At 40.4% G+C, this 18,854-nt stretch overlaps 1 protein-coding gene across 1 annotated transcript in view; it reads right to left on the reverse strand.

Moving 5' to 3' along the window:
* Nucleotides 1-415: 415 nt before the first annotated feature.
* Nucleotides 416-18,854, reverse strand: part of LOC109927176 (interleukin-1 receptor-like 2) — a 26,269-nt gene continuing 7,830 nt past the window's right edge. The window contains exons 3-6 of the mRNA XM_020527106.2: nucleotides 9,116-9,248; nucleotides 6,054-6,199; nucleotides 3,947-4,083; nucleotides 416-1,139 (exon numbers count right to left, since the gene is read on the reverse strand). Of these exons, the coding sequence (XP_020382695.1) occupies nucleotides 3,959-4,083; nucleotides 6,054-6,199; nucleotides 9,116-9,248 (404 nt within the window). The 3' untranslated portion in view covers nucleotides 416-1,139; nucleotides 3,947-3,958. The remainder of the gene's footprint in view (nucleotides 1,140-3,946; nucleotides 4,084-6,053; nucleotides 6,200-9,115; nucleotides 9,249-18,854) is intronic.

The following is an 18,854-nucleotide window of genomic DNA, read 5'->3' on the forward strand; positions in this document are numbered from 1 at the left end:
GTCCCAGGAGATTTATGCCTTATGAGAATAATGGCGTAATTTATTTGCAATATATGTCTGAATGGTATATGGTTGATGAACCAGCCGGTATTTTTCTATCCATCTTCTTGGTCTTCTCATATGCAACATTTGCTCAATACTCCACTCAATTCCAGCCAAGATTTATGTCCACGGGTCTTGGCCTTAAATCAACAGCCACTTAATTCTTGGCATTGGTCTCTCAAAACAGGGGCAACATCTGTAGTTGCTGTAGTTGCATTAGCAGCAGTAGGCACAGAACCCAGATAATGTTTAAGCCTAAGTTCTTACAGCAATGTAAGCAGTTAATAAACTTTAAGACATCTGTCTCAACAACTATGGGACCAAAATATAGAATGAAAGCAAAATTGATTTAAACTAATTGTCAGTAAAATGTATCCATTTTAATAAGTCCAAACAATAATATAGTATAATGACATTATGTTAAGCTTGGTGTTTTTTGTAAGGTCTTATTATTTTGATGTCCATGCAGTAAAAATCATGACAATTGAGGGGAATACAAGCATAATCTCACTTCTGTAACTAATGTCAAATAGCAACATAGAATGTAAAAGTATGTGAAAACAGAAAAAAAAATTCTCAAAACATAGCATCACATCAACATTCCGTTACAATGCAGCATGCATAATGGCTGTAATAACCAACGTAATGGCATGGATTTTCTATTTCCTAATTTATCACCTAATGAAATTATAGGAAGAAAATTCCAAGAACACAAGCACAATTGCAGTAAATGACCATTGGAACCATTTTCTCATGAGTTTGAGAGTTCAGAATCCATCAAATTTAAGCTTTGCTAGCTGCTCAGCCATAATGCAGCAAGTGCTTTAACAAGAATGTCAAGGTGGCATTTTAAGGTGACTGTAGCTTCAAAGGAACTGATTTATGTATATTATGTATATCAAGCAGCAAGAAGTAATATACAGTATATTCAATCTATAATTTCAAAATTAAAGACAAAACCTCAGAAATAAATTAATCTTCACAAACTTATGCAGTTGGTTACTAAACATGCACTTAAATTCCAGGTACATGTCAGACAAAAGAAATCGTTTAACATACTGAAAACAGAAAATCCTGGAAATAGGGTTGCACAACATCTGTGGAGACAGAAACAAAATTAACATTTCAGGTTGATGACCTTTGATTAAGAAGCCAGGGGCAGGGTTTCAGATGGAATGAAAATTCTAAAGACTGGAGGTGGGGGCAGGTGGGTAAAGAGTGAAAATAGAAGTGCACTGTACAGGCGAAGGACTCCAGGCAAAAAATTTGGTGCAGAGGCAATGGTGACAGAAGAATTCATTGTATATTGAGCTTAAAGTTCTATCAGGAGATGAGCATTCAGTTGGGGGCCAATAATAAAAACAGCACAGCCAAAGAAAGTTGATAAGGAAAGAGATGTGGCTGTTATAATGAGTTTTGGGGGATATTTGTTCAAACATGAAAAAAAACCAGAAGGCAACAAAGCCAAACAAGTCAGAGTCAAATGGAAATCCCTTTTGCAAGCAGTACAATAGCAAATGGAATTTAATCCTGAAAATTTATAGAGGTTGCATTTGAAAGCAAGAGAACACAATACTTTTTTTTATTCATTCTTGGGATGAGGGCTTCTCAGTTAAGGCAGCATTTATTGCTCATCCCAGTGTCAACCACATTGCTGTGGGTCTGGAGTCACATGTAGGCCAGACTAGTAGCTTCCTTCCCTGAAGAGATTAGTGAACGAGACATGTCTTTTCACCAATTGATTCATGGTCATCATTAGATGCTTAAATCCAGATTTTTAATGAATTCAAAATGCACTGTTTGCTGTGGCAGAATCCACACCAAACCTCCAAACAGCATCTCACCAAAACTCAACCTTTCACCCTATCCCTGTAACTCCACATTTCCCACAGCTATCCCACCAAGCCTGCACATCCCTGGACACTATGGGCAATTTAGCATGGCCGATCCACCTAACCGGCACATCTTTGGCTGCGGGAGGAAACCGCAGCATCCAGAGGCAACCCACACAGACACAGGGAGAATGTGCAAACTGCACACAGACAGTCATCCTGGCACTGTGAGGCAGCAGTGTTAACTACTGAGCCACCGTGCACCCTGTCTCAGACAAGGGTCACCCAGTTAGCACAGAGATAAAAAGGAATTTCTTCTCTCAGAAGTAGTGAATCTGTGAAAATCTTTATCAGAAAGGCTATTGAGGCTTGATCATTAAGTATATTCAAGGCCGAATAGACAGATTTTTGAATTGGTAAGGGAATTAAGTAATATAAGTAAAAGGCAGGAAAGTAGATTTGAGGATTATCAGGTCAACCATAATCTCATGAATGGTAGAGCAGTCTCAATGGCCTACATCTGTTCCTACTTTTTATGGTGTTGGTCAGCTTTATAGCAGCAGGTTGGGAGGTGGAGGATGGGACGGAAAATAGGGATTGAGAGCTCATTTACTTCCTGTCATTCAGTCAGGGGTGTGGGATGTTGAGGAATGCCTTCCTGCCCGGAGTCCTGTCCAGATCCTTCAGTGGGCAATGGCCTCAGTCTGCCAACCCTGCTATTCCACCAGTGATGAAAAAGGGACGCTTTTTAAAAATTAATTCCCAGAATCGGGGCATCAGGTGAGCATTTATGCCCATTTCTAATTGCCCACAGGGCAGTTAAGAGTCAACCACATTTCAGTGTGTCTGGAGTCACATGTAGGCTGGACAAAGTAAAGGTGGTAGATTTCCTTCCCTAAAGGAAATTAGTGAACGAGATGGGTTTTTATGACAATGAACAATGGTTATGTGGTCATCATTAGACTAACTTTTTTTTTTAAATTCCAGGGTTTTTTTAAAAACTTAAATTTCACCATCTGTGAACCGATGCCCCCAGAACATTAGTCCGGGACTCTAGATTACTAGTCCAGTCATATTATCACAAAACCACCATCTCCCTATCTCCCAAAACTGCCAGCCGTTTGGAGAGTCAGTAGCTTCTCTGCCCTTGCAGCATCACTGGGAGTTCTAATCACTGCAGGTATAGTGACTGGCCAGGATCAGCCAGCAAGGAAGAGGCCTTGAAAGGTGTTGAGGGAATTGTCATTGAGAGATGGGGCTGTAATTAAGCAAAGGTAACCCCTACATTCAGGGACTCTGTCATTGAAAAAGCCCTCCACCCAGAGCCTACAAAGAAACCACCAGCTTTTACCCATGTAGCCTCTTTACATTGTGTAGGGGAGGCGATGGCCTCGTGGTATTATCACTGGACTGTTAAACCAGAGATCCAGTTATGTTCTGGGAACCTACGTTCAAATCTCACCACAGCAGATGGTGGAATTTGAATTCAAAAAAGACCTGGAATTAGGAGTCTAATAATGACCATGAATCCATTGTTGATTTTAAGGAAAAACTCATCTGGTTCACTAATGTCCTTTATAGATGGAAACTGTCATGCTTACATGGTCTGGCCTACATGTGACTCCAGACCTGCAGCAATGTGGTTGACTCTCAACTATCCTCTGAAATGGCCCAGCAGACCATTCAGTTCAAGGGCAGTTACGCATGTGCAGTAAATGCTGGCCCAGCCACGAACGTTCACATTAAAAAAATAGAATCTTCATTTTTAATAGTTCGGAAATCCCAATTAGATTTGTTCATCCATAATTTGTGGATGTTTATAACCATGATGACTCAAAGTCAACAACAGATTTAGCTTTGCATAATTCAGCTTTAGAACAATTGGTTATATTGGTTATGTTCAATTATTAAACTTGAAATGTGGTTTAATATGAATTTGTAGGTAACCATAAGAATTTGAAACCAAAAGATTTTAATATGTATTGGATAATTATTTTACTAGTGAATTTCGGTTTAGACCCTAAAAGCTAACATATTGATAGGTTTAACCAGATGAAAGGATCTGTGCTTACCTGCAATAGTGTTCACTTCAGGATTGCATATCTCAGTGGATGCTTGGATTTTACAAACTTGTAGATGCAAATGCTCACCAGAATGATACTAATCAGCACAGCCAGACCAACCACAAAATCTGATGCAGCATTTGAAACTACAAAGAAAAGAACGCAGGTCACTACAGATAATACAAATCAGTATTTGGTATCAAATCTGTTATACTTAAGTATAATATTTTATCATGAAAATGTAATAAGCTTCCAAAGAATACTCTTGCTTAAAAGATTTGAAAATTATCTTTATTTTGAAACAATTTCATTCCTTTATCACCTTCTAATGTTGCAAAACGTCTCCGGAAGTAGTTCTACTCATTTGAATTGAGCCTGAATCTGCCTCATTTACTGACAGAATACAATGGGGACAGATGAGGCAGCAATATGATTCATCCCTGTACATGCACTGAAATAAATTTTACTACTGCTCATCTTCACAGAGCCTTAGTCACGAAAGAAAACCACAAGTAATACGTTTTAACTAGACCTGTGTAGCCACAAAAGACTTTAAAAGCTGGATTAACTTCACTAATGACTGGTAAGGCTTCAGCATTCACAAGTCTATTCAGTTTTAGTTTCTGTGTACAGTGGTGCTGTAACAAGTTATTGTTTACAGGAAGAGATGTAACACCAAGGATATCCAGAGATGTCAGAGGCTAACATATTTAGACAGAAAACCCAACTCTGGCTAAAGTAATTCTTATTTCACTTGTATATAGTAAGGTATTGCCTTGACTGGTAAATGTGCTGACAAAAGCTCTAAATTCCCCTATTGTTACCCACATGTAATGGATAGTGAAAGTTGCTTGGAGATCACTTGTTCCAATCAAAGTTTCCTAGCTAATGGGATTCTACCCAATGTAAGTAGTTGTAAAATCTTTCAGAAACGTATTTGGGTACAAATGAATGTTGCTTGTTCATGTAAATGTGAAAAAATTCTACAGCAGCAAATGCTAAGATGGCAATAATGGTATAAATGGACTATTTCTTGCAGTTTTATATGTTGCTAATCTATGCAGACGTTTTCCTCACATGATCTGACCTTAATCATGATCATGGCTCAGCAGTTACCTGAAACCATAATCATTCAATTTGCTGATGACGTTTGGAGCTTTCAGGCCTCAATGCAATCAGAGTGTTTTCAAAGCAAAGAATCTAACCAATATTGCAGAACAATCTGAATTCTGAAATATTCCCAAATAAAACAGGGCTACATATGAGTAACTGAAATACATCATCAATGGACTCTGGTTGATTTCTATAACTGATACCAAGAAGCTACCACTTAAATGGGAAGCCCTCTTAAGAGTAACATTTAATGGCATCTCAAAAATTTTATTCCAAAAACAGCAGAATATTTGGACTCAGAAGTGACTCTAAAGAGATGGAAAACAATAATATTCCTGGACATTATAATAAAACAAGGAATTTGCTTTATTAACAGGAAGATTATGCAACTTTTGACCTCACTGGGATTACACAACCTTCAAGAAGTAGTTAACTTTTCAGAAAGCTTTTATGAATTTAAACAGCTCTTCTCATCAGATTACCATCCTGGACTGTCAGTTTCTGACTAACTTTTAGCCTGTCTTAGTATTAGGAAAAATAGCAACAACTGCAATAAAGTCATAGGACTCAATGCTGAAGTCCAACAATTGTGTAGGATGAATACATCAAAGGTATCTTGTAGCAACGATTGAGAAGAGATAACGTGTCACAGACTTTCCACAGCGTCCTTCACTTCAGATGGCCACTGAACCTTTTAAGACGAAACTATACTTCCCAGTTTATGAAGACCACCTCATATAAAGCAATCTACACACAAATGTTCACTCTGCAAAGAGGTAGCTAGAAATTGAGAGGAATAATATTCAGATGAAAATTTGCGTTAAGTAGTCAAATCATCTGATTTGATGCAGGGCAAAATGATGTCTATTTATTTTCTAGTGGGATTGTGATTAAAGACAAGATCTTCACAGGATGAAAAATTATCTTTTCTACTAGTTGCAAAGTCAAATCATGGACTAATTGACATTCCAATTCATTTTATCCTAAATTAGGAAGAACTTACCTGCTGGCTTGATGAAAATGAAGCTTACTCGTTCAATTTCTTCACTTAAGACAACACATACAAAATTTATTTCAAAGTCCTTTATTTTAATTTCTGAAAAACTCAGGTGAGCATCAATATAATATGCTTCTTTTTCTCTTCTTTCACTATTAATTAAAAGGAACATGAGTGAGAAAGAATTAAGATGTACCTTATATTTTTCCAGCATAAAGACATTCAAAACTTTAAGACATCATACTAACACATTGATATTTTCGAACAGCTAAGAATTTCCGTTTACGATGAAATAAGAAAACCTATTGCTCACTGATCTGACTACCTAATCTGTCATACAACAGCATCAGGATCGTGAACCACAATAGGGTTAATCACATTTTAACAAGGACTACGATTATGAGCAATATTTTTAGTATGTGACATTAGCAGATCTCCAACAAGCTACGAAGAAAACTATTTCTTGTGAAATTCTGGTTTTTTCAATGGAATACCCCATTTTCTTCGTTAGATTCACAAGACACTTATCACCTAGGCACATGTTTGGACTGAAAGGATTAAAGGCTCACAATGCAATTTGCTCGATATTTTGGAAAGCAAACAGACTGGGTGCTTGCTTTGTGGAACAGCTCCATTCAGTCTGCAAGGGTAACTCCAAGCTTCTGGTCATCCTTCCTTTTAATTCTCCATTTCACTGCCCTTCAGATCACAACCCCCTGCAGTGTTCCAATGATGCTCAACTGAAACTTGAGGTACAGCACCTCATCTTTGGATGAACTACTTTTCACAGCCTCCTGGATCGGACGCTGGATTTAACAAACTTAGGTCACAACCCGTACCGTCGATTTGTTTCCCTTATCTTTGTTGCTTTTAGTTGTATTCGGCAGTTGTTCATCATTAAGCCATTCACAACTCCTCTGGTCATATAAATAGAGGCAAAAACTCGCAGATGCTGGAAATCTGAAACAAACACAGAGAATGCTGGAGAACCTCAACAGTTTCTGACAGCATCTGGAGACAGAAACAGATTTTATGTTTCAAGTCTGGTATGACTCTTTCCTAGAATTGGAGAACTTCAGAATCAGTTTATTTTGTCTATATTTGAACAAGTGCTATAATGAGATCAGCAACTGAGTAGCACTAGCAAAACCCAATACGAGTGTCAGTGAGTAAAGCACTGCTAAGGAACTGTCATTTCATACAACTGTTGAAGATGCCTCCAACACTTAACTGACAATCAAGGGTAGACTCTTGGGGTAATAATTGCCATAGCTGGATCTGTGTGATTTTTCTAACAGGACTTTATTGGATAGTTTTCCACATTGTCAAAGAGAGATGGTAGATTTGTAGCTGTACTGACTTCACGACTAGTGGCACAGTAAGCGCTGGAGCATAAGGCTTCAGTACAATTGCTGAAATATTGTAAGGGCCTACAGCCTTTGAAATATCTAGTGCCTTCAGCTATTTCGCAATAAAACATGGAATGAATCAAATTAGCTGAAACTTGATGTCTGTAATGCTGGGGACCTCTAGAGGAGGCCAAGATGGATTATTCATTTGGCACTTTTGGCTGAAGAACCTTGAAGAATTCCACCACATCATTTGCACTGATGTACACTGCTCCCCAATAATAGAGATGGGGATAATCTGGACCATCCCACTTCTGAGATTTGTTTAATGGTTCACCACAATTCATAACTGGGCACAGAAAGACTGCAAAGCTCAGATCTGATCCACAGGTTGTGGGATCATTTAGTTCTATCACTTGCAGCTCTTGCCTTGAAGTAGACTTGTGTTGTAGCTTTGCGAAGTTGACACATCATTTCAAGTCATGTCTTGTGCTGCTCCTGGCATGCCTTCCTGTACTCTTCACCCAACCAGAGCTGATGGTAATGGTGCACTGAGCAATTTGCCAGGAAATGAGGTTACAGATTGTGGTTGAATACAATTCTGTTACTGCTGGCCCACAACACCTCATGGTTGTCCAGTCTTGATTTGCTGGATCTGTTCTAAATCTAAGTCAGACATATTTAGCATGGTGGTAGCACCACACAACACAACACAAGGTATCCTCAATGTGAACATGGACTTGTCTCCACAAGGAAGGTGGTGCTCACTCCACTGATTCTGTCATGGACAGATGCATCTATGGCAGGCAGATTGGCAAGAATGAGGTCATTATCTTATCGGTATGATTGCAAGTACACCTCATACAACCCAACAATTCGCTAACTGAATTGAATAACATGTTGCTCCTGCAAACTGTACTGAGGCAGCCATACTTGCAATCTCCAAAACAAAACATCTACTGTTAAATAGGACTCATTAGGGCAGCATTTGCCTAACAATCCTGAGCATAGTTTTTAAAAAAATCTACACCAACAACCAAGTCAAAGTAATCTGTTGTGCTTCAAACAGAAAAGTGACATATATTCATATGCAGGGACAGGCTCTCCAGAAAAAAAAAGGGTACGTAGTCAAGCTTTACACTTATTTTTCCTTACTCGAAGTCTGGGGAGCCTAAAGTTCTCTATGCTTTCTCTGTATCCTAACCAGAGTTGACTTGTCAACCAATCAACACTCCTTTCCTCATAGCATGTAAATTATAGCGATTGTTTGAAATTTTGTATTCTTGCATCTGTCCTAAATGAGTGCAACTGCAAGCTTTAGCAACTGCATTTCTTCTCAGCAACATTCAAGTTCAGTACTACAAAGCAATGATTAATTCTAAGCCTCACACACAGTAGCAGCAAAAATCTAGAACAAATGCCAAGCCAATTACAGCAGCCTAGCTCACAATTACCCAATTACCTTAGATAGAGAGTAATGCAATAGTTACTTTCCTAAGAATAATTAACCAACATGCATGTGTCTAAACTAGTAAGTCTCATATGGCAACCAAACCAAAATGAAGCTGTTTTGAACCTGTGTGGTAATACAGTCTTTGTTGCAACAAGAGGTTTCATGTTTAGAATAAGCTATGACACAAAAACTGCGAAAATAGATTACAACTCCAAATGTTTCATAAAAGCTATTATTTTCTAATTAATAATTTAAAGAATACATACCTTCGAATTTCTCTAACTCTAGTGTTTTTGCTGTAGTCTTCAATATAACTGTGATTAGCTAGCCAGTACACCAATATTTCAATCCTTGAATGAAGGTCAGCCATTACTGTGCAAGTTATATCTAGTTTTGAGCCTGTAAAAAGATGCATGTTTGAAAGAAACCTGGCAAAAAACGTAATAACATTGGAATAATTAAAAGCTCAAGTTCTGACGCACCAAAATTATGTAATTATTTATTTTTAGCCCCGGATTCATCTTTTCCTCTAAATAAACTTCACATTTTTGATTATTGATCCATCAGGAGGGTGATAGAGGAACATGGTTATGCTCAACATTTACATCCATCAAGATGTCAGTTTCACCATATGCACAGTTAAATTATTGACTTCGTAAGTTGCAACATTCGTACATGTTATAAAGCTGAAGTTGCTCTGACTTAGTTCAGGTTACGAAACACACTAGCAGTAAAAGGAATATATAATCAAAATTCAAGTTGCATCAGAAAAAATCTAAAGAGACTATTAAGTGCTATCACATATGAAACTGCAAGAAATTCATGTAGAAAGGGATGTTTCAGTTCTTTGTGGATTGATTCTATTCTCATGCATAAATAATACCTTGTCAAATATAATTGCTCTGACGTATTGTTCAAACTGCAAAACAAATATGTTTGCACTAGTCTGATCTGTTCTGAAGTTCTTAAGTTGTGGAGAAGAGTCAGACCAGACACAAAATGTTAACTCAGTTTCTCTCTCCACAGATGCTGCCAGACCCGTGGAGTTTCTCTAGCATTCTTTATGTTTGTTTCAGGTTTCCAGTATCTGCAGTCCTTTACTTTATTGGAGAAAATTTTAACTTAGAGTAGCACATGGGTTTGTGCACAATTAGATGTTTCTAACTGTCAAAAAATTTCAGATTAACTCTAACCCATTGACATCCACATTCAATTAGAATGCTTGCTCCCTTGGGAGAGATGGGTTGCACATGAAGGCATGCTAATTTCTCAATTCAAACACTATTTCAATGCATTTTTCAATTAGCATTCATGAATGAATTTCCTGGGCTTCCTGATTCTACCAGTGAAGGAAATGAGATCATAATAATAATAATGAGAAGCTGAATCAAATTCTTAGAAATGCTATAATTGTCAGTAACCAGTTGTTGTCTTCATATTAAAGCGTTCGTTCACAGTTCTTTTGCCAATTATAAGAGATTATAAAACTTTAAAAGGACAGATTTGCATTTTGCTATGATGCAGCCAATGGGAATTGTGGTGAAGGCACATCCCAGAAAGAAACCTGGCTTAATAGATTTTGTTTTGCAATTGTTTAATGAGGTGGTTAGTCACTGCAACACGTTCAAATGAGGTTTTTTAAAGCAGAGCTTAAGTTTATTATACCAAACGGAAAAAAGCTATATATATGGTCAGGAAGATTTTAACACATGTATCGAAACAAAGTTTCAAGTATTTCTCCACACCATCTGCTAGAGAGACTCAATTCTAGATAAATGTCACTCCAATCTCAGCTATTTTGAGTCATTAGTTAACTGATACTTTCCAGTTTCTTTCCCATGGACTGTGGAGACAATGCTCGTATGAACCTCTCTCAATTCTGATGGTCTAAACTTTCACAGTTCTAACAACGTGAAGATTTCTATCCAAACTTTCCCAGTTTGGAAGCTCCATACTAAAACTTTTCAGCGAGAGTCACCAATTCTCGGAACTCGATTTTTTTTCCTGGGAGAAACTATTTGACCTTCTGAACTTAACTCTCAGCTCATCTGAACTAAAACCTTGAACCTTCTATGCTAAAACCAAAATTAGACTAACTGCCTTAATGTGTTTACTCTGTCATAAATCCAGCATAATAAACATTTTATCCATCAACACCACAGGGATTCATTCTCTCAGGAATTCTATTCTAATTAACTGCTTTTATGGAACTAATGAACTTAGGCCACCGTTCCAAATCAACTTTGACCTTCTAAAACAAAACTTCACAGAACTGACCCATAGCTATCTGCCATTATTTTAAAATCTGAATCCCAAAAATATATTAAAACATCTTTCATCACAATTTATGTAGCACTTCTTATAACCACTGGACATCTCAAAGCACTTTACAGCCAAATAGTATTCTTTTGAAATACAATCATTATTCTAATACAAGAAATGCAGCACTCATGCTCAAACTTCCACCAACATTAAAGTGACAATGAGCAAATAATGGCCAAATCTTCAGAGGAACAGCGCCAACATCACGTTAAGTCTACGCTCAAACTTCCCCTGTCTTGGCACTGCTTTACATTTCTTACTGGGTCATGTGAGCCCAGCTTTCAGTGAAATGCCAAATGCAGCATTGCTGAAAGAGCTCTGTCACAGTACTGTAGAGTCAGGGATTAGATAAAACACATCTTTTTATGTCACTGGCTGCCATCTGGTATTTTTAAACATCCAATGTGAGTGCTAATGAATGGATTAAAGGATGGAGAAATGAGTGAAAGTGTGGGTGGAAGAATGGATGAAAGGATGAATGGAAGAATGGGCGGGTAGAGTGGCAGGTGGAGAGATGGGTGAGGTGGTAGGTGTAGTCATAGGTAGATAGGGTAGAGAATAGTCAAACTTTCATCAGGAAGGGGAATGTGCTCAGGAAGCTGGTTGACTTAGATTGGTTTGGGAGGGATCAGGGGTTGATCCAGTGAGCCAAACATTTGTGTTCTTTAGGAGGCAGTGTAGTAACTGGGGTTGGGGGGAGGTAGGGTGAGAGGTTTCAGGGAGTCAGGGTGCTAGGAGTTGGTTCTGTCATTGCCTATGAGGTAGAATTTTTCTATCCAATATTTCCTCAATAACTATCCAAGTAAGTACATTGGAACTCTCTGAAATTTCTGGCTCTCTCAGAATCAGAGACATTGGCAGCAAGTTCCAGGGAGCAAAGGAATTGCCCATGACAACGTCAAATTTCCTGGGAAATTCCCACAGAAACAGAAAATAGGAGCAGGAGTGGGCCATTCAGACGCTCAGCCATTCAATGTGATTGTGACTGATCCTCTATCTCAATGCTACATTCCCACTTTCTCACCATACCTAATGTCTTTTAAATTTAAAAAGTTCTCTCTTTCTTGAATATACTCAAGTGACTTGGCCTCCACAGCCTTCTGTGGTAACTAATTCCACAGGTCGACGACTCTCCGAGTGAAGAATTGTTTCCTCATCTCAGTCCTAAATGGCTTACACCCCAAATCATGTGACTGCAACCCCTGGTTCTGGACTCCCTGGCTAGGTAAAACATCCACCCTGCATCAAGTCTGTCTTGTCCTGTTAGAATTTTATAGGCTTCAATCAGATCCCTTCTCACCTAATCGAATAAGCACACAGTCAAAACAATCTCTCCTCAATAAACAGGACTGACATCCCAACATATACCTCGTGAACCTCTGCTGCACTCCATTTTTGGCAAGTGTATCATCTCCTTGATAGAGGAAGCAAACCTGCACATAATACTCTAGGTGTGGTCTCACCAAGACCCTGTAAAACTGCAGTAAGGCATCCCTACTTCTGATCTCAATTCCTATTGCATTGGAGGCCAACATACCATATGCTTTTGTGCTCGTTTTCTGCACTTGCCTATCTACTTTCATTGATTGGTGTACAAAGACATCCAGATCTCTTTGTACATTCACATTTCCCAATATATCAAATAATACTTTGTCTTTCTGCTTTTCACACCAAAAAGTGTAGAACTTCACATGTACCCACATAATGCTGCATCTGCCATGTGTCTTCCACATACACTTTACTAACAGTTCTACCCAATCTTCTTTCCCATTTGTCTGTCATTCTTAAATATCGAATACCCAGGATGTTCAATTCCCATGCTTGATCACCCTCCAGCCATGCCTCTATACTCACATCTATATCTTAAGCCATGTATTTCTCTGTACTGTTAATGCATCAACATTATTGCGAATGCCTTTAGACTTGTCTTTTTAACCTTGTTCGTCATCTTAGCATAATCTTGCACGATGGCCCAATTTATTGTCTTTGTATTTTCTGCCTTCTATGTTTGCTTCTTACTTTTCTATCTTTCGTTTCAATCCTTGCTTCCCCATTCTCTGTCTCTATCCCCCATTCTCTGTCTCTATCCCCCACCATCCTCCATAGATGTTTAGATGTTTACAGAACAGAAGGTGGCCATTTGGTCCATCATGTCGAGCAGTCAACACAGAGCCAACTACACTCCTCCTACTTTGCAGCTTTTTGTTTATAGAACTGGAATGCAAATGAATCACTGGGATCTCTTCCAGGGCAGGTAGGACCTGCACAAGAAGGATGAGTGGAGGAGCATCAATATCCCTGGTCTCCTGTGCCACTCAGAAACATTTAAACCAAACAGGTGGATGAGGGTAAAGCGGTTGATGTGGTGTATATGGATTTCAGTAAAGCGTTTGATAAGGTTCCCCATGGTAGGCTATTGCAGAAAATACGGAGGCATGGGATTGAGGGTGATTTAGCAGTTTGGATCAGAAATTGGCTAGCTGTAAGAAGACAGAGGGTGGTGGTTGATGGGAAATGTTCATCCTGGAGTTTAGTTACTGGTGGTGTACCTCAAGGATCTGTTTTGGGGCCACTGCTGTTTGTCATTTTTATAAATGACCTGGATGAGGACGTAGAAGGATGGGTTAGTAAATTTGCGAATGACACCAAAGTCGGTAGAGTTGTGGATAGTGCGGAAGGATGTTGCAGGTTACAGAGGGACATAGATAAGCTGCAGAGCTGGGCTGAGAGGTGGCAAATGGAGTTTAATGCGGAAGAGTGTGAGGTGATTCACTTTGGAAGGAGTAACAGGAATATAGAGTATTGGGCTAATGGTAAGATTCTTGGTAGTGTGGATGAGCAGAGAGATCTCGGTGTCCATGTGCATAGATCACTGAAAGTTGCCACCCAGGTTGATAGCGTTGTTAAGAAGGCGTACGGTGTGTTAGGTTTTATTGGTAGAGGGATTGAGTTTCGGAGCCATGAGGTCATGTTGCAGCTGTACAAAACTCTGGTGCGGCCGCACTTGGAGTATTGCGTACAGTTCTGGTCACCGCATTATAGGAAGGATGTGGAAGCATTGGAAAGGGTGCAGAGGAGATTTACCAGGATGTTGCCTGGTATGGAGGGAAGGTCTTATGAGGAAAGGCTGAGGGACTTGAGGCTGTTTTCATTAGAGAGAAGAAGGTTAAGAGGTGACTTAATAGAGACATACAAGTTGATCAGAGGATTAGATAGGGTAGACAGTGGGAGCCTTTTTCCTTGGATGGTGATGGCTAGCACGAGGGGACATAGCTTTAAATAGAGGGGTGATAGATATAGGACAGATGTCAGAGGTAGGTTCTTTAGTAAGAGAGTAGTAAGGGCATGGAATGCCCTGCCTGCAAATGTAGTAGACTCGCCCACTTTAAGGACATTTAAATGGTCATTGGATAAACATATGGATGATAATGGAATAGTTTAGGTTAGATGGGCTTCAGATTGGTTTCACAGGTTGACACAACATCGAGGGCCGAAGAACATTACAGCGCAGTACAGGTCCTATGTTCTATGTTCTAAACGAGCGTGGCAGGGGACTGGGAACTAGAACAGTTGGTCAGCAGGTGGATTGTTTGAAGAGAAGATAGAGGTTAAGTAAGGCTAATACAAGGAACAGACAGTTCCAAGTTAATGAACATGGCGAGACTAACAGTCTGAGGTACATTTATTTTAATGCAAGGAGTAGATTAGATAAAGCAGATGAGCTTAGAGTCTGGATTAGTACAAGGAACTACAATGTGGTAGCCGTTGCAGAGACTTGGTTGAGAGAAGGACAGGACTGGCAGATTAACATTCCAGGGGTTAGATGTTTCAGGCAAGATAGCAAGGGATGTAAAAGGGTGGAGAAGTTGCATTTCTGATTAAGAATGTCACAGCTGTACTAAGAGGGCTTATTCAGTGAGACCTTATGGGTAGAACTCAGGAATAAGAAAGGTGCAAGCAGTTTGATGGCATTATACTATCGGCCTCCCAAAAGCCAATGTAAGCAGATCATAGAAAAATGTGAAAACAACAAGGTTGTTATAGTGGGTGATCTTAACTTCCCCAACATTGAATGGCAGTCCATATGTACCAGAGGCGTTCATGGGGCAGAATTTTAGGAGCATCCTGGAGGGCTCTTGAAACAATGTGTAGTTCATCCAATGAGGTTTGGGGCCATATTAGGCCACGTATTGGGAAATAAGCCTTACCAGGTGATCCAAGTTTTAATAGGGGAGCATTTTTGGAACAGTGATCATAATTCCATTAAGTTTTAATATCATCACGGATAAGGATAACTGGTCTTTGGGTGAAAGTGCTAAACACAACAGTATTAGGAGATTTCTGGAGCCTTGACAGAGTTCTTGGTATCCTCTTAAGCCACGTTAAAGACGACTGGAGAATAGCGAATGTTTTACTAAAGCATTTAGCAAGGTCCCTCATGGTAGGCTGGTTCAAAATGTTATGTTGCATGGAATCCATGGCGAGTGGGCAAATTGGCTTAGTCATAAAAGACAGAGGGTAGTTGCGGATGGGTGTTTTTCTGACTGGAGGTCTGTGATCTGTGGTGTTTTACAAGGATTAGTACTGGGACCACTGTTGCTTGTAATGTGTATAAATGATTTCGATGAAAACGTAGGTGATCTGATTAGTAAGCTTGCAGATGACATGAAAATTGGTGGAGTTGTGAATAGTGAGAAAGGTAATCAAAGGATACAGTAGAATATGGATCGATTGGAAAGTTGGGGGGAAAACAGCAGATGGAGTTAAAACTAGACAAGTGTGAGGTGATGAATTTTGGGGGGTCAAATGCAAGAGGTAATTTTACTGTAAATATCAGTACCCTTAGGAGCATTGATATCAAGAGGGATCTCAGGGTGCAAGTTCATGGGTCCCTGAAAGTGGCAACACTAATGGATAAGGTGGTAAAGAAGGCATATGGCTGTTTGCCTTCATTGTTCGGGGCATTGAGTATAAAAGTTGGCAAGTCATATTGCAGCTGTATGAGATTTCAGTTTGGCCACATTTGAAGTACTGTGTGAAGTTCTGGTTACCACACTATAGGAAGGCTGCAAAGAGTGCAAAAGAGGTTTACCAGGATGTTGCTTGGATTGGAGTGTATTTGCTGTAAGGGGAGGCTGGACAACTTGGATTGTTTTTGCTGGAGTGTTGGAGGCTGAGAGGTGGCCTGATAGAAGTAACTAAATTATGAGGGGTATGAACAGGGCGGATAGTCAGAGTCTTTCTTCTCCGCAGTGGAAATATCAAATACTAGGGGGCATAGGTTTAATGTGAGAGGGGGAAAAGTTTAAAGGAAATATGCGAGGAAAGTTTTTAATACAGAAGTTGGTACATGCCTGGAATGTGCCGCCAAGGCGGTGGTAGATGCAGATACGTTAGCAAAGTTTAAAGAGGCATTTCTGATGGGTATCATCAGCCAAGTTTAAAGTAGATATCTCTTGTCTTCTAACAGCCACCTGTTAAATGCATTTGGAGGTCTCAGGACATCAGAGATCTTGGACTACAAGAAAAAAAAAACAAGATAGCTCCCTGGGAATCCTGCACATGCCTGTATAAATAGCTCATTGTGGTTATGCATCAGCTGCATTTTGAAGAAATGGAAGTGGTCAATTGAGAAATGCTCAAATTCTCCAGCTGCACACCCTGTTGCCAGGGAGGTCCTCCTTAACTTTAGGTTCATTTGGGGTTGCACTAATGTACTGACGTCAGAAGCCCATCCAATGGCATTATTCCTGCAACTGGGGCATCCTCTGCAGCAAACAAGCAGCTACATCCTCTCTCGTCCCCAATTTCTTCAATTTTCCCATTCATCACCATGCAAATTAAAGGTGACTTTCCACTTAGCAAGCAAGAACGGGCTAGATGAAAAAAGATAAAAAGAATCATGTGCTTTCACTGAACAGAAATGTATAGCGTGACATTTTATCATATAACCATGTGTATACCATTGTGCAACAGTAAAGCTGTTCCTATTTTTTCTCTTTTTCCTTCTGCCTCGACTTGTTGCAATGTGACTGGAGCAGTGAAGGTGACAGGATCGTCATGTTGCTGCTCTGACTGCCGAGTTTTTCTGGTCCCACACCATTTGGGTTTTACGAGCAATGAAAACTCCAAGTATAACGTTGTCTGCACCTGAACAGGAGAAGATCTGGCTAATGGAAGGTAAACATCTGGCGACCGGTGCGGTGAGGCACAAGTAAGAACTCGAAGATGCTTTGAGTGGACTCCCCAATCTGATGTCTCTTTTCTCCATCCTCCCTTTTATGGCTCAGCCTCATTCACTGCCAGTGCCACTGCCACATTGAATATACCTTGATGCAGATTGGTACAGTCCTGTGAGGACAAAGCAAAGGTTCCTGTCAACCTGCTCAGGGTGGCAATTGGGCTAGATCGCCCAGCCAAGGTGTAATTGAAGCATGCATGGTATCATTTGACAGGAGCTGATATTCCACGCAGTTGGCCATTGCATCTAGAGAACAGCATGATAATAATCTGTAACTTCAAACACTTGAAGCGGTCATATGCAAACTGTCTGTAAACTCTTCCAAGGTGATTGCAGATCTGTCAGTAACTTGCACGTTGTCTGCCCATCAGTGATCCTTTTCACATGGGCAGCACCTGCAATATTGCATCAATGTCCAGTTAATCAGGAACAAAAACAAAGTTGCTGGAAAAGCTCAGCAGGTCTGGCAGCATCTGTGAAGGAGAAAGCAGAGTTAACATTTCGGGTCCGGTGACCCTTCCTCAGAACTGATGGTGGCTGGGAAAACGTCAGTTTATACGCAAAAAATAGGGAGGTGGGTGGGGTACGGAGTAAATGATAGGATAGAGCCCAAAGAGAGAGAAAGACAGTTGGACAGACAAAGGAGTTGCTAACGATCAGGCTGGGAGGGTGAATAGTTGTTAATGGGGACTGTTAGTGACTAACAACAGAGGGTATGTAATGGCAGGCTATGTGGTAACAAGGCCTGATGTGTGGGGTACGGGGCTGGGACATGGGAGGGTTTAGGCCCTAAAATTATTGAACTCAATATGGAGTCAGGAGGGCTGTAGGGTCCCCAAGCGAAAAATGAGATGGTGTTCCTCCAGCTTGCGTTGGGCTTCACTGGAACACTGCAGCAAGCCGGAGACAGGGATGTTGGCCAGGGAGCACGGTGGTGTGTTGAAGTGGCAGGCAACAGGTAGTTCAGGGTCTTTTTTGCGAGCAGAACGTAGACGTTCTGCAAAGTGGTTGCCAAGTCTATGCTTTGTTTCCCCAATGTAGAGGAGACCACATTGTGAACAGCAAATGCAGTAGACTAGATTCTGGGAAGTGCAGGTGAAGTGTTGCTTCACCTGGAAGGTATGTTTGGGCCCTTGGATACTGGGGAGGGAGGAGGTAAATGGGCAGGTGTTGCACTTTCGCCGGTTACAGGGAAAGGTGCCATAGGGCTGTGGGGAGGTGTTGTGGGTGAAGGAAGTGTGGACCAGGGTGTCCCAGAGAGAATGAGAGAAGGCGGACAAGGGAGGGGAGGGGAATATGTGTCTGGTGGTGGCATCTTGCTGGAGGTGGCGGAAATGGCGTCTGATGATCTTCTGGATGTGGATGCTGGTGGGATGGTAGGTGAGGATAGGGGGAACCCTATCGCTGTTGTGGGAGGGAAGAGAATGGGTGAGGGGGGGGGG

This window comes from Rhincodon typus, chromosome 6 (assembly GCF_021869965.1).
Source record: "Rhincodon typus isolate 14 chromosome 6, sRhiTyp1.1, whole genome shotgun sequence".
Classification (NCBI taxonomy): Eukaryota; Metazoa; Chordata; class Chondrichthyes; order Orectolobiformes; family Rhincodontidae; genus Rhincodon; species Rhincodon typus.